The following is a 15,948-nucleotide window of genomic DNA, read 5'->3' on the forward strand; positions in this document are numbered from 1 at the left end:
TGTGGGTTTTAATTGAGCAGGGCTCTGTCCTCTCTTGGTGCTTCACTCCCTCTATCGCAGCTCAGAACAAAGGTTGATGATAAGCATTTTAATTGTGTTTCCAGGGCTAACACAGAACAGATTGAATGCCTTTTAATTATTGTTAGAAGTTACACATTTCAGTGATTACTGGCTGCCGATTAATGCTGGTGCATCTGGTGCCAGAGCAGTGTTGTATTTCATACTATGAATGTACATTGAACTGTGGTAATTGCATTACTGTACTGAGAGAAAATGATAGGGATTAAAGAAGGGTCTAACAAAAGACTGTATTACTATAGGGAAATAATGTAAAATAAATTACAAATACTTTTTTTTTTCTCCACCTGTTGAATATGTGAAGACTAACAAGGTTAGAAAAGATCTTCCCATGCAAAGTTCCTCCATCTAGCGGTTTGCTTTAGATGTACAATTGCTACTTCCAACATGTGGTTGAAAGCTGTTGAATTACTAGGTCGGAATTGGCGTCTGGTTCAAAGTCTTTGTGTCTGTAAAAAAAGAAAAGGGAGCTAATTCCCACCTAAGTTAAGCTGAGTTTATAATTCATCATTAACATTTGACAAAATGCCTCCAGACCGACATTTATTAACCACATAAAACACTCAGTTCAACTCTGGTCGACTCTAATGTAACGCCAAATTCATCACGTCTATTCTCAATGTCCTTATATTCTTTTTTTTTTTTTGTAAGTTGGTATTTAAAGCTTACAATTATATCAGGTAATGATATTTCAGGGCACAAAGAACAACTTTTATAAGCTTTTTCTTGCAGATTCCTTTGTATGAAAAGGGAGGATAATTTAAAGAGAGTCACTTTTGACCTGAATTGGTAAAAAGTGGCTGAGTGAACACAGCCTGGAAAGAGCTGCGTATCCATAGCAACTTCAGAAGTTTGTGCGTGTTGGTCACTGGTTATTGGGAATCCAGCAGGAAGCTCTTTATTGGGCCAGACATCCATGGAGCAGCAAAGAGCCCTAAAGCCTACACTTTGCCCTCTGCACACCCACACACACACACCTTAGTGTATCCTCAGGGCAGCTCATTGAGGCATACTCATGACTCAGAAGAATAAATATGTGTGTGCACATACCTTTGTCTGTGCTGGCAGAATAAATCAAATTGAAGCCCTAACTAGTGTTGAAGTTTTTGTGGGAGCCTGTTGTAGGAGAAGAAACAAAACATGTGGGGCCATGTGGAACATGTGGAGCAATTAGGGTGGGGGCTGTGTCAGCATTGTTTGCACCAAATGCCAAAAGGAGGTGGAGGGAGCACAGGGGGGCCTGCGGCTTTATGATGAGAAGCATGGGGGTTGGTAGTCGTCGTGTGCCTGTGTGTGAAAGAGAGAAAGAGAGCTAAAGGCAGAAAGGCAGTGGGGGAATTCAAGAAAAGGCGAAGCTGCTCCTGCAGGTCTGAGTGTGGGCTCTGGCGGCAGGATGAGAGGCCTCTGTCCCAGGGGGGAGGGGGTTGGGTAAATAGCTAAAGTGGGACATGCCAGGACATGCTTAGGATTCAACCATAGGACTGTGAGAGAAGAGATTATAATGGAAAGGCAGAGGTGAATGGGCTGCTCACATCTGTTGTCTTGAACCTATTCCATTATGCAGTTAACAAGACGCAGGGTACCTGGAAAATAGCTTGATTAGCCGACTCGACCAAGATATGTGATCCTACTTAGTCTATTTTTCTGATTAAGTTGACTAATGGATCCTTTGATTGGTTATTCGGTCCAACTAACACTCCAGAACACAAACATACTGATAATGTGGAGCCAAAGAGACCACACTCAATAGACGTGAACAAAGTTCCATTGCATCTGGAGAACTATAACTAAACTATGACTATAACTATCACTAAGAGGACTTCCTCTTACAGTTGAGTGTCTCCTTGAAAAAAATCTTGCAGTAGGACACATCCTCAAAATGGGAAGGTTGAAACAATCAGATTTATAAAACAATATTCTAATATAGCAGTAATTATAGTGTAATTATAACTGTTAAAGTAAAGCTTTACTTGTCTTCCTCCACATTTCATGGTCCAGCACTGTACACATTTTCATGATAAAGAACTTCAAACATCCAACTTAGTTTGTCCTGATTTCCAGGTTATTTTTTTAAGATTGAATGCATTCAAACAAAATGATTTGCATATGGCCGGTTAGATGAAAATAAAATATTCGCAATATATAATCATAACATTATGGACCAGCTCAGTGCATTTCCCTTCACAGCAGTGTTATACTGAGGTAATAAGACACGCTCCCTCTGGTGTAACTCCCTCTGTCTTTTTCTGTGGTTTGCCTAATTATCAAACAAAGGCTTTTGATTAAAATGTTCCAAAGAGAGATGCGTGGTGATGAATAGTGTCCATGCACGCAGTTACACACTTAGCAATTTGATGAGGTACTGCTGGGACATTTCATTTTAATACTTAATAGGCTCCCATCCATAAAACGTTGAAAAATAGCCTTAAAGGTATTTGATTTAATCAAGGTTTTGAAGCAGTATACCTTCAAATGTTAAGCTCATGTGATCGTAAGGCATGGCTCATTACACAGCACCAACAACCAAGGTTCCTTGTCATCCCAATTAAAAGGTTCTGCTTGTGTGTATAGCACGGACAGCTGCACACACTGCGAGAAAAACAAAAACACATTACTTTGGTAATTGAAACTATAGCACCAAATGGTTTGTGCCTAGCCCTGGACGGTTTATAGTGAAGCACTTAGCAGATGGCTCCAAATGACTGTGACATTTGTTCTGCCCTTCTACAGTATTTTGCAGCTTGAAGCGCAAAATGCTGATGTCTGACAGCGCTCAAGGCAGCCCTTGAGATAAGAGATGAAAATTGTGTTTGTTTAGGTCAGCCTGTGGCTCCCTGCTTTTGATTAAACTCCTCAAACTGTGCACCCAAATGTCTGTGGACACACCAGAGTGTAAAATCATGGCACTGATTACAAAGCATAAGCATGCCACCAGTAACGCTGGATGACATGACTTGAATTATCCTGCCTTTAATTATTCAGGTTTGTGACACTGTCTTTTATACTGAGTTCTTCTGAGGTTTAAAAAAGCCCCCGGCCTTTAGCTGGGTGCAATAAGTCTTAATGTTTATTAGCAGTGTAAAATCGTTGTTTGCTAGTTTGACACGGAGCAGAGTCGGTGCAGCTGCTGCTATCAGAGTGAAGAGGTGCAGCTAATTAAAAATAATTAGCTCTGGTGGGTTGTTCGTGAAGCAGCCATACAAGCTACGGTTATCATGATCACAGGCAAACATATAAAACCTTATTTCAGTTAGGGAAATGTTTTTAGTTCAACCTAACACAAACACAAATCTATTTACTTAATACACCAGCCATTGCTAATGACTCTCCAGGGGCAACAGTGGGTCTATTATTATTTATAAGTATAAGACGCTTTATTTCTTATCCAAAGTGATCCGTGCATTGCATCACCATGTGTTTGAAATTAAGGTAAATTGAACTAAATAAAAATAATCACAAAACCTAGAAACCAAAATGGTTGCTGATAAAGTTCTGCTCTCTCTAAAGTAGGGATGAAAATACATCAAATAAAATTTGATCTTTTATTTTCGTGCCAGAGATTTTGACTTGCACGACTCGGAGATTTGTAGTCTCAGTTCTTTCTATGTTGCACAACTGTCAGGATTTGACAACATTTTTGGTTTTAAATAAAAATAATGTGCAATATAAAATAGGCCCTGCCAGTAAACCTTAGAGGCAGTTGCCTTTAAGTTTGGCTGCTAGTTAAGTTGCTGAGAAGAAGTGGAATGAAGAAATAATAAAGGAATAGAACTTGCTTCCCTCTTTTCATCTCTTTTTGATTTAAATTAGGCTTTGGAAGTATTACTTTCTTACACAGCAGTTTTGATCCCCCTACTTTTACAAAATGTTCAATGCGTTCAAATCTTTCCTGTATCCATGTTGAGAAGACGAATGGGGCATAAAGACATATAGTGTAATGTAATCTTCAATGATTGCTTCTTTGTTTGCACATACTTCTTGTTCTGAAGTTTATATTCTTTCTCCTCAGATCACCGTCAGCGACCACGGGGTTCCTGCCAAATCCACCACTGTCCGCGTCATCGTCCGAGTCCTGGACGAGAATGACAATAGGCCGTTGTTTTTGGAAAAGATCTACAAGATCAAGCTCCCGGAGCGAGAGAAGCCGGAGAAAGAGAGAGCCATGAAGAGAGACCCGGTGTATCGGGTCATTGCATCAGACCGGGATGAGGGACCGAACGCAGAGATCTCGTACAGCATCGACGACGGAGATGAAAGCGGAAAGTTCTTTATCGAACCAAAGACGGGCATGGTTTCTTCCAAGAAGTTTTATTCTGCTGGAGAATACAACATTCTTACAGTGAGTATCTAATCTAATGGCTTCACTCTGTACCCAGCCTGATAGGCTCTTAGTGAGCAAGTAAAATAAAAGTGAAAGAAAGCAGAAGATAATTGGTCCAGACACATTATGCTGGTTTAAAAGGAGCATCTACTTTACATTTTAGGGGGCACTTTTCAAACCCAAGCCAAACTTTCCAATTACGATCTCATTGTTACAAGGATGTAAAGTATGTTTGCTTTATTACCCTGGTCTTATTACTGTGTGGTGCCTTCATCATCAAGATCTTAAATAGTAGAATTAACCCGTAGTTTAGGCATCATAGTAGGCTGTGAAAGCTGCCTAGTTGATACATGACACATCGTTTTTGGTTATAGCTGATATATACCTAGATTTTATGTCCCAACACATGCAAAGTCTTGTATCCTGCTGCAAGAAGACACTGCTCACCATAGTTTACAGTAATTGAAGTCCACACAAAAGGTTGAATCACAAAAGACTAACGCACAAAAGGTGTTTTGTTATTCAAAAAGGCACGGTTCTCTCGGCAGGCTGACAGCTCAGAGTACGGAGAAGCTTTTTACGACTGAAATCAGTGGTTGAACTAACTGTATCTATGCATTTTGCAAAACATTTCAATTCTAGATCCACCAGAGACATAAACAGGCTCTATAACATCTTTATTTCCCTGCTGTTCTCTCAGGTTAAAGCCGTCGACAATGGACGTCCTCAGAAATCGTCCACTTGTCGTCTGCATATCCAGTGGATTCCTAAACCAAAATTGCCCGCTGATGCAGCTCCCCTGCTATTCGAGGAGTCACCCTTCACATTTTCCATAATGGAAAGCGACCCTGTGGCCCACATGGTGGGGGGTGGTGGCCACAGAATCCTCTGATGTCCCTGTGTGGTTCGAAATCACAGGTAATTCCTCCCTAACATTCATCTCTGTCGTGTGTAGAAAACTCTTTTTAGGACTTACATAGTGTTCTTTTGTATTAAGTCTGACAAATGTATGGTATGTTTTTTATCATAGATATAAAAAGTCCAAAGAAGTGTTCATTTTTTGTTATAACAGTATTGTCACAGAGCTACAGACAATTAGACAGCCTGCCAAATGTTGGTTATATCATATCCAGGGCTGTCTCAGCCTAAGCTAAAACTAAATTCACTACACACAATTATGTTTCACTTTTTATAATTTGTGTGGTTTGTTGTGTTGACGTGGATAAATACAGATATTATGAGGGAAAAAGCTAAACTACTCTAGGTTTAATGGCAGTTACTTTAGGCTTTTAGTTAACCTGAACAGTTGTAATTATTTAGAATTTGTCAGCTATCCTTAAAATGTTGATCCACCTTTTCTCAATTTCACTGTTCCTGTGTTACTGTATAGCTGATTCTATAACATCATTTAATCATGAGTTAATATCTCACAAACGATAAATATTGATATATTTCCTAGCGGCCCTACAATTTTAATTGGCAACTCTGTTTTGAAGTGTTAAAACTTGATTTGTTCTCTCTTGAATGTGTGTTTTCTTTAAACTACTGCTCTGAGAGGCACTGTATGCATGAGAAGACTTACTGAAAATTGACTGCTTTCAAAAAATGCTTGCCTCTTCCTTCCTCCCAGCCTGTCCTCCCTCTAATCAATGTCTGACTGACACGTCTCTTTTTTCTCTTCTCTCTTTCTTTGCTCTGCTTACCGCCTCACTCTTTTTTTCTGGAATGTTCTGTTTGGTTGGATTTTTTTGAAAGACGGCATAGAGGATACTGAGATGTTTTACATCCTACAGATGGCTTGTGACCACAACTGCACAGCAGAAGGTAGCTGCTGGGATCTCCTAACAGTCTGTGCTGTATTAACAGATCATCCCACACTGTGTGTTGGTGCTTCATGTTGGCTGTGGTTGAATTGTGTTGTGCTGCTGGATTGATGTTGTGCCACATTTTCCCCTAAACCCATGACCTGATTAGGAGTCTCAAGAGGAAAAGGAAAACCTCTTACCCTTAACTTGTGTGAATTACAGCTCCATTTTATATCATCTGTTGTGGTTGAACCTTGAGAGTTCAGCATCTTTTTATCCACTCGATAAAAGGATGTTTTGTATTATACAATCATCACATTTATGTGCTCATCATGCGTATGTTAATGGTAATTGCATGAACAAGCTATTATGTGAATCATTTTGAGATAAACAACACATTTGTACCACTAGTAAATGATACTAAAATCAGGTTATCCATTCATTATCTTAGAGCTCAGCACAGCTGCAAACTGATGTTTGTATGCACACCTCAGCGCCCCCTTTATGTGTTTGGGTAACCTTGCTAAAAGCACACAACCAAGCGAGGATTTGTCACTAATCTTTTGTTTTTCTTGTGTTTGCACAAAAAAAAAAATCCACAGGTGGTAATTATGACAGCCGCTTTGACGTTGGCAAGGCCAGTGGAACCTTGATTGTTGCACGGCCCTTGGACACTGAGCAGAAATCAAATTACAACCTGACGGTGGAAGCCACAGATGGGACAAGAACTGTCAGCACCCAGGTAATTGAAACACTAATGAAACGTTTTGAAGCTGATGAGGCAGTTGTCATGGTTCTGTTTTTCTCTTGTGACAAATAGCAAAAGGAAAGAGACGAGTAACGCGTGAAACATTGGCCAAACTGTCCTCTTTGTGCTGATAGGTTTATGTTGTGATACTATCATTGTTCCGAACCGGCCCAGAAGATGAGAGTTTATAGATCTACATCCGTACATGACCTGACTTCTAACTGTATGATTCGACCTTGGAAAAAAAGGAGGGATAACACAAAAATATTGGCTAGGATACAGAAAGGCTTTGCTTTTTTAATCTTCTTATTTTGACTGATGCTGCCTGTGGGTTGCAGTTGAATTTAGTTCTACCACTAGATTATCTGCTGTATTTTCATTCTCAGCTCAACTTATAATTCAAAAAATGTTTGACATTTTTTGAAACATGTTTAATCGATTTTTTGCTGAGATTTAAATCATACAACCCCCATCTGTCTTGTTGAAACCAGGTTACAACCAACAGCTGGTATGTTTAGCATAGCATTAAGACTGTCAACAGGGAGGCTGGTTGAAGTTATGTGTGGAACAATTTTTTAAGTGCTTTACTGGTTACATAGCAACCTTGACAGCAATGAAAAGACTCCCAAAACTTTGTAGGTGCTAAAGTAGGCTGATGTCTCACCTTCTGATATAGCCCGGCTAGCTGTTTCCATTTGGATCTAGTGTTCATGCTTAGCTAACCCACACATCGCCTGGCTGTAGAATCATAGTTACTGTACATCTTATCTTAGCATATAAGTTGACGTCCTTAAATCAAGTCTCGGTTGAGGTTCTTATTTTAACATTTGGAACGTTTGCCTGTACACAGCTCACACGATGGCTACTGCTAAGTCGGCAGCCAACTTGCTTACTGCAGAAACAACTACTCTGGAATAGCTAACAGTGTTTCCTTATGGGGTAACCTGATAGTGTAATACTCCTGTGAAGACACGGTTAGGATGTTTGTATCAGCAGTAACCGCTGTATTAGTGCAGTGCAAAATAGCGGTTATTAGCTAGCCAGTGAGACAGTAAGGGACTCATAAGCGCTAACACACACACACTCGGGGCCAGGACGGCTACACAAACAAAACAAACAGAAGCTCCGTTAATTACACCCACAGAGGGAGCACTACTCTGTTCACGTAGACATTATTCCACCAGATTCACAAAGAAAATCATATAATGAATTGAGAACCTTTTAAAATAAATGATCCTTTGTGTTTTTCAAAGAAAGAAAGAAAACGTATTCTGAAGCTGACCTCATGAAGACTCTTCTGTTAAACAAACCATGATATTGGCAGTCAGTTTTCCTCCTCCTCTGTTCTATACCATCTCATTTGAGCATTGAACTTCAGGAATCTTCCATTGTCTCATTCCTGACGCAGAGCTGCTGTGATGATGGTGCCGTCTAGCCAGAGGTTTTTTTAAGTATACATTCTTGAGCCCCCTTTACTCCACCCTCTGCTGTGTCTCTCTCTGAACCTGTGAACCTTCTCTGAGAGGAACCCATTGCCATGGTTTTCCGAATGGACTCTAAATAACAACATTTATTAGACTTATTCATACACAAGCACTCTCATGCTGTAGTCTAGACACTGCAAAATCAAATGAAAAGATGCTTTTCTGCTGGATTATTATGTTCTGTGAACTATGTGAAGCTCTTTGATGGAAGATGAAACTAAAACTTCCCGGAAACTTCCAAAGCAGTTGCATACTTGTATTTTAATATATTAATATGCTAATTTAATCCTTCTTGCATAAATCTGGCTCCCTGGCTGATACCAAAGCTGAACTGCAAGAATAAAAAGCTTTTAAGCATGCACGTTGTCTCTGGTTTTTGTTCCGATCGTCATGCCTTGTCCATGAGATTTAGAGATTTTTTATATGGTAGTTTGGATCATATGGGATGGTGGCATTCAAAATGTTTTGTCCTTTGTCCTCAAAGGGGGCTTCAGAGAACTGTAGCTGGAAAAGAATCTATTTGTTGTCACTCCGTATGAATAAAGCCTTTCATCATCTGGCTGCTGTGCTCCACTGAGCCTTGGTTGAAGCGCCGCCTTCACTGGCATTTTGCAGCTCATCCGAGGAAGCGGCTAGTATTTTAGTTTAGTGCAGAACCTCAATAACAGCCACAGAGTACCTGTTTTATCAGCCGTGATTTTGTCACCACATAAAGCACTTTCTTAAAAGCCCTGGCAACAGACACTTATTTAAAAGCCTCTCAGCAATGCTGCATGCAGTGACATTTTAAGTCAAATTAATAACATTCAAAGGTTAACCTATTCAGAAGGTCTAATTCTCAGTGGAGCTTGATTCTCTGTGGGACTGACTGTACAAGCCACCCTTTCACATCACAGGAGATTATTTAATTCCGTAATCACATAAAAATGCACCATCTTTTTATACATTTCAAACCATACTGTTTTTTTGTTTTGTTTTGTTCAAACAGAAAGTTAATGAAATCGTATCCAATGCAAAGCTAATGCCATACACCTTGATTTTGTTTGTGAAAACACAACACATTTCCAAAGCTTGAGCTCCAGTCTTATTTTGGATTTGAAACATAATAGAAATCTTTGAAATCCAATCCTAAATTGGATTTCAACATCCTATGATCATAATCTATTTGCAAACTGTCCTTCTTTACATATAATACTTAACAGACTACCTCAAAAATAAATAGATTTATCAATTCTATCTTTACAAACCACTGCAGGTAAATTGAAAAAACATTTGCAAACAAGAAATAGGTCAAAAGAATAAGCACTTGTACAGTATTTTTTAATGTATTTTTAGAGGTGTGTCCAATAGGTTCTCTTGTAGATGAGTGTGTAAAATACAGTAGTGCAGACCCAGATGACCACTATGGGTCAGCTGTTTTCCATAGAGGGAACGGATTTTCTGAATTTGCATGCTCCATAAACCATACTTGTTATGTGATTTGGGCCTGTTGCCTGGGACGCACTGAGAGCCAAATACATGACTGGAAAAGGCATATCAGAGACTGTAGCAATCCCCAAATATGGTAGGTTTGTAAAAAATAAGTCCCTTTCCGAGGAAACGTTTTTCTACAAATTAATGCTGGTAAAACCCCTCTACTGTCTGCTTTCCTTGTTTAGGAAATCAGATTTGATAAAAATGTGTCTTGAATGCAGCATCGTAATTCCTGCATATTTGACACATCACTTGTCAGATGACTTGCACATATTTGTAGGAGAGCCTTAAGGATTCAGCATACTGAGTGCCTTTTGTTTCAGAAAATCTATCTGAGTGTTTTGGCTACTAACTTGTTTATCCGATAACATTGTTCAGCAATGACAGCATTTGCTATGTCAGCAGGATTTTTTTTAAACAGAAACTGAAAAATGTACCTCTTGCTGGGAAGTTAATGTTAAACAGCGAGAAACCAATAGTGCTATGCCAAATGTATTAATGTAGTCTAAGTTAGATTTACTTTCAAGGCAGGCAAGTTTCACAACTGTTATTGTTACTCCTTGATTGTACATCATAAGGATTAATCATGAAATGTGTTTATCTATGGATTAATATATGAAAGGCAAATGTTTTCTATTGAGTCCAAAAAGAGATAATTTCATTAGGAAATAATATGCAAAATAGTTATTGAGTATGAACTTGTTTTGCTTGGTGACAGCATGTTGTTTAACTTTAAAGTCATACAGAATGTCACTGCAAATTAGATCTACCCTATCACACACATGCAGTGCACCTCGTGAAAGCTGGAAAGTTAAGACTTATCTGTTCCTCAAATCAAAGTCATGTGGAGGCTGTGCTGCCAGACAGGCTGGCCTATTTTCTCTCTACTTGGAATGTTTTTTTTCCCTTTCCCCTTTTTGTTCTCTCTCTCTCCTTCTTACTCTCTTTGTCTTTCTTTAGGATTGTTTCCCTCTTGAGTTTAAAAAAATCTCCACATTCATTGGTCAGGCATGATGATTATTATTCTGTTTGGGTATAATAAAAAGGGAACAAGGGCACTGGACCTCTGGGTAGTGGGCTGTGTTAATCCTGTTTTGGGAACATGTTAAAGTGCTCTGTGCCAGTCCCCTGTCTTTGCCCAGAACCTGCCACCTGGCAGGGGGTCTTCCTCTGCTATGCATGGCACAGGACGACAACGAGCCCAATGAAAGCCCCCATGTCCTATTGTGGATAAACACAACACAAAAGGTGTTTCGTCATTCGGAAGGCTTTTTTGTGGTCTCTTAATCACATCTTTGTTTTTTAAAGCTCTTAAAATGACAGTGACAAAGAGTTAAATAGATCTGAAAATTTGAAATAGAGTTAAGTCCGACCTACATGGAACTCCAGTGGTGAGCTCATTGTGAAGCTGGTAGTGTGTGGGAGGTCTATGGGAAACAGTGTGCTGTACTGTTATGTGCTTTCCATTCGAACATTGTAGTTCTATGAAGGCGTCTGTGAAGGATCAGCTGATTCCGACAAGGGGTGCTGCATTCTAGCTCGGGCACCTCATAGCCAGGAGCTGCGCCAACAAGGCAGGCTCGGCATGCAGCCCAGCCTCCCTTCCCCCATCACCAGCTATATGACATCCTCCCTTGGCCATGCAGAAGTACCTCAAGCTGTTCTGCTCACAATCTGTTCCTGGTCTCTTGTTTCTCATGTTATCTGTTAGGTTCACCTCATTCACTCATACTTATAACACTTATTGCCCTCAGTATCAAAGCTGACTATTGTATCGGGGACTTTTTTTTCTTCCCTGAACTTTTTTGTTGCATTGTATTCAAAGCCACATTTTCTTGGTGCATTTCTTTCATACACCTACAACCTATGTTTTTTGTATTCATTTCCCTTAGCTTTCCTCGGTTTTTCACTGTCACTTCTCTTTCATACTCCCATCTCACCCTCACAGCACTTTTTTTCTTTAGTATCTCCATCTGTTACGTTTGAGTCTCAGTCTCAATCTTGTTCCTCTCCAGCACTCCCAAAGGAAGCCATATACAAAGACTGCAGAGTTTTCCTCTTCACCAGCATTTCTGCTGCAGTCAGGCTGTATCATACTGCTTTGTAATATTTGGGGGCAAAGTTCCTTTGAAGTGTTGTAGAGCCTCCTTGTGAAAGGGAAGGCGAGTTTGTGTGCAAATGGAGACTGAATAGCCTTTTGTGTGCTTTCTAAACCATCTGAAATAGTACATTGTGGATATGTGTGGATACTACTGACCAGGTTCCATTCCTTTCTGCTTCTTGACCCACTATCAGCTCTTGCCACCTTCCTCACTATTCACATGACGTGTTATCTGACACTGGCCAGATTGAGACACATTGGACAGCGTCTTTGTGTGGATGACTTAGGGATGGGCATTCGATTAAATTGTCTTAATCGATCGTCGGGAGAATTAACGATCGATTCTCGATTAATCATTCAAATTTTTATATTAAAATTCAGCATTTATAGGCTATATTAAAAATGCAGTGAACATACCAAAAACAGAGCGTGTTTTCCTCATTGAGAGATGTATTACAAGATGGACAACTCTTGTCGCAGTTCAACCGGATCCGTTCAATGGTTGAACTTGAAAATATGCGCTGCTGTGCTCTTAAGCAGCGGAGCTTGCAGCTAGAAGCCGGTGCTCATGAACACAACTGACCCTTGTTTTCCCCCAAAATAATAATATAAAAACACAATCATGTTAAACAATAACTTAACCAAAAATATATAATACTTTTAGTCTGACAGGTTTTGCCAAATTGTAACTCAAAACTATCCAAAAAGGCACCGTGTCGAGAAAGAGGGTGAGAGAGAGATTAGCCAACCTAACAATGAATTAGGCTAATTAACAAAGCTTCATAAAAATATCCAGTTAGTTTACCTAACCGGAAATAGCTGGTAGTTCACAGAAACTGTCTGTAGAGTTTATTGCTTGATATTGGCAATCGGAAAAAGTTTGTTATTTTCGCGCATGTGCAGCCGGGGGAGGGGGGGGGGTACAGATCGGGCACTGACAATTACTTTTGAAATACACGGAAACTCGCAGGCATCTGAGTAGGCCTGTGGTGTTTTTTGTCAAACATTGCCCTCGTGTGGTAAACGTTTGATTGCTGCCACATAGCGAATTCATTGCATTCCTTCAAGGCTCACACTACGCAACAGAACCTGCATTAATTTTATCGACAACAAATGAATGTCATCGACGAAATTCTTAATGATCAATTAATCGATCGTCGATTAATCATGCCCATCCCTAGTGGATGTATGTTTGGAAGTGCACATTTTATGAGTGTGTGTGGGTGCATGCATGTGCATCTGTGTGTGTAAAAGGTGGATGTGCGACATTGCATATCTGGTACTATATGATGTCTGGCATGACATGAGAAAACATGCTTGGAATGAGATAGCTTGTCAGCACTCTGAGGGTGCAACATACACTAGAGGCCCAATTTTATACCCTTTTTCAGGGATAATGCCTGATTAGAAAATCTTTTTATTTTACATTACACATCCTGATTAGCAGTGTGACATGGGCTGCTCATGACTCGTGGAGAACTGCCAGTTCACAGCAGTGAAAGACAGCGTGCAGCCCAACGCTCCCCCTGCAAGATGACATCTGTGAGCTTCAGCAGCCTTGCCAACATCCGCAGCACAGAGCAGATTGTAAATGTTATCAGTGCTGTCAGGTTGAGTCTATATTTGTCTCTGATATAGGCTCATAGCGATCAACAAACAGTATTATGACGGAAAACAACAGTGTTGACCACGGATCTGACAAATCCTGGTCAGCTAGTGAGCTGACAATTGGTCAGAGCTTTTGTGACTAAAGTCCTCTTCACTGTTCCTGCATTGAACAGCTTGCCTTTGCTGCTTTCCTTACGGGACATCACCCCCTGGTGTTTGGTATGCAGGTGTCTAATCTGGGCTGATCCCTTTGTTCCCCATGTTTGGCAAGGGTAGAAGCCCCTCTCTGGTCTGGGAAGCAGAGATGGCATTCCAGCAGCTCTCCATAATCCTCTGTCGGAAGTCCAGTAGACGAGTGGCTGGTGTTGATAAAACATGCTCCCAGTGGAATTTTACAGTTTGGGGATGTTAGATTCTTTGTTTTGAGTGGGCAAAAAAAACAACGGGGCACTTTTTGCTGTCCAAAGCAAAAAGAATATGTGTAATGATTTGTTTATGAATTTTAATCCAAACACTTGTAAAAATATAAGCAGAATATTGAATCTGCAAATCAGTAACACCATTCCTAAAATGTATATTACTTATTAGACATATTATGTATTGTATTTATCCCTGGATATGACTCCTATCCTTCAACAGTTTACAGTTCAAAGTCATGTGTTTTTGGGCTTTCACTCAACTAGTCTCACTTTAGAAACTGCTCTGAAATGTAGCTCTCACTTCATTAAGATGCACTGTGGTTTTCCATCATTGATTTCTTGTTTTCACTGTTGGTAGCATCAAGTGGCCATTCAGTTAAAATATTGCTTTTGCCATCATCGATCTGGTCTGTATATACAGAAGCGCTGTGTATAACTGAAGGTGGGGAAGAAGAGGATGTGTGTGTGTGTTAGTGTTGGTATAAAGTAGTGTATACATGCAATACAGATAATCATAATCCTGTTTTTGACTATATTGAGTTTACTGAATATTTATTGTTTTCTAAATCATTATTCTGTTAAAAACCAATGCGGTAGTTTAACGCTCAAATTAGCTCAGAGTTATCCTTTGAAAAACTCCATCTCACAATTTAAAACTATTTAAAAACTCATCTGAGTCAGATGTTACAATTTATATTCTCTACAATTTCTTTTTCTCCTCTAGGTGCTGATCCGTGTCATCGACACCAACAACCACCGACCACAGTTCTCTGAGAAGGTGTATGAGGTGAATGTCCCTGAAGACAAACCAGCCGGGACTGAGGTCCTGCAGATCAGCGCTGTGGACAGAGATGAGAAGAACAAACTTACCTTTACTCTCCTGAGCAGCACCGACCCCTTCAGCCTGAGGAAGTTCCGACTAGACCCAGGAACGGGCACCCTCTACACGGCTGAGGAGCTGGATCATGAGACAATGCATCGTCACATTCTCACTGTCATGGTATGAGCCTCTGACAAGTTAAAAATAGCTTGTTAAATGATGTATTATTTTGCTACTTATGGTTTAATGGAGGTTTTTTTTCAATTGTTTGCTGTATTAAAAATGAAACATCCATGAAATCATTATAACTTGTTTATTTCTATGGTTGTTTTTTTTTTATATGAATAATTAGCTTTTTTATCATTGTGCTTGTGAAAAATCCCTTGAGGGCTCTAACCCTTTTCCGTCACTGTTTTTCATTCTTTTCTTCCCCCCTCGTGCTTATTTCTCATTCAATTCTTTTTTAAATATAGGTTCGAGACCAGGACATCCCAGTAAAGAGGAACCTTGTGCGTGTTATTGTCAATGTGGATGACACCAATGACAATGCACCCTGGTTTATAGGCACACCTTACACTGGCCGTGTGTTTGAATCTGCAGCAGTAGGTTCGGCTGTACTCCATGTCACAGCTCTCGACAAAGACAAGGGCTATAACGCAGAGATCGTCTACAGCATTGAATCAGGTGAATACACACAAAGCTGCTCTTCCACTTGGTTAAGCCCCTATTTCCCTAGTGTTTTTCTTCTTATAGCAGAAAGCTGTCATTGTAAATGAATGCAAATGCAATCAGCTCATCAAAAATGTATGAGTCATCTTGAGTCCGGCTGCCCACTGGATCTTGATCATGAATGGAATACTTTACAAAGAGTAGGAGAATATTGAAGACTTTGTCAGGGCGATCTCCAAATACGTCGGAGACTGGTAGATTCCCCCCCTCTGAATTTCCCACGATGGTTTTCTCCTACAATACACTATTGTATGAGAACGAAAAACATGTGGCAAATAGCTTTTCATACGAATACATACAGATATTTGACATAGCTTAGATGACTTCATGTAATAGAATTGAGGCTTGCTTTGTTTCGAGTT

The 15,948-nt window shown here is 39.9% G+C and overlaps 1 protein-coding gene across 1 annotated transcript in view; it reads left to right on the forward strand.

Moving 5' to 3' along the window:
- The window catches only part of fat1a (FAT atypical cadherin 1a), a 67,426-nt gene that overhangs the window by 26,368 nt on the left and 25,110 nt on the right, over positions 1-15,948 (forward strand). The window contains 6 exon segments of the mRNA XM_063883733.1: positions 4,088-4,417; positions 5,100-5,266; positions 5,268-5,317; positions 6,807-6,946; positions 14,762-15,037; positions 15,331-15,541. Coding sequence (XP_063739803.1) covers positions 4,088-4,417; positions 5,100-5,266; positions 5,268-5,317; positions 6,807-6,946; positions 14,762-15,037; positions 15,331-15,541 — 1,174 coding nt within the window.

Source organism: Eleginops maclovinus, chromosome 5, assembly GCF_036324505.1.
Source record: "Eleginops maclovinus isolate JMC-PN-2008 ecotype Puerto Natales chromosome 5, JC_Emac_rtc_rv5, whole genome shotgun sequence".
In the NCBI taxonomy this organism is placed as follows: domain Eukaryota; kingdom Metazoa; phylum Chordata; class Actinopteri; order Perciformes; family Eleginopidae; genus Eleginops; species Eleginops maclovinus.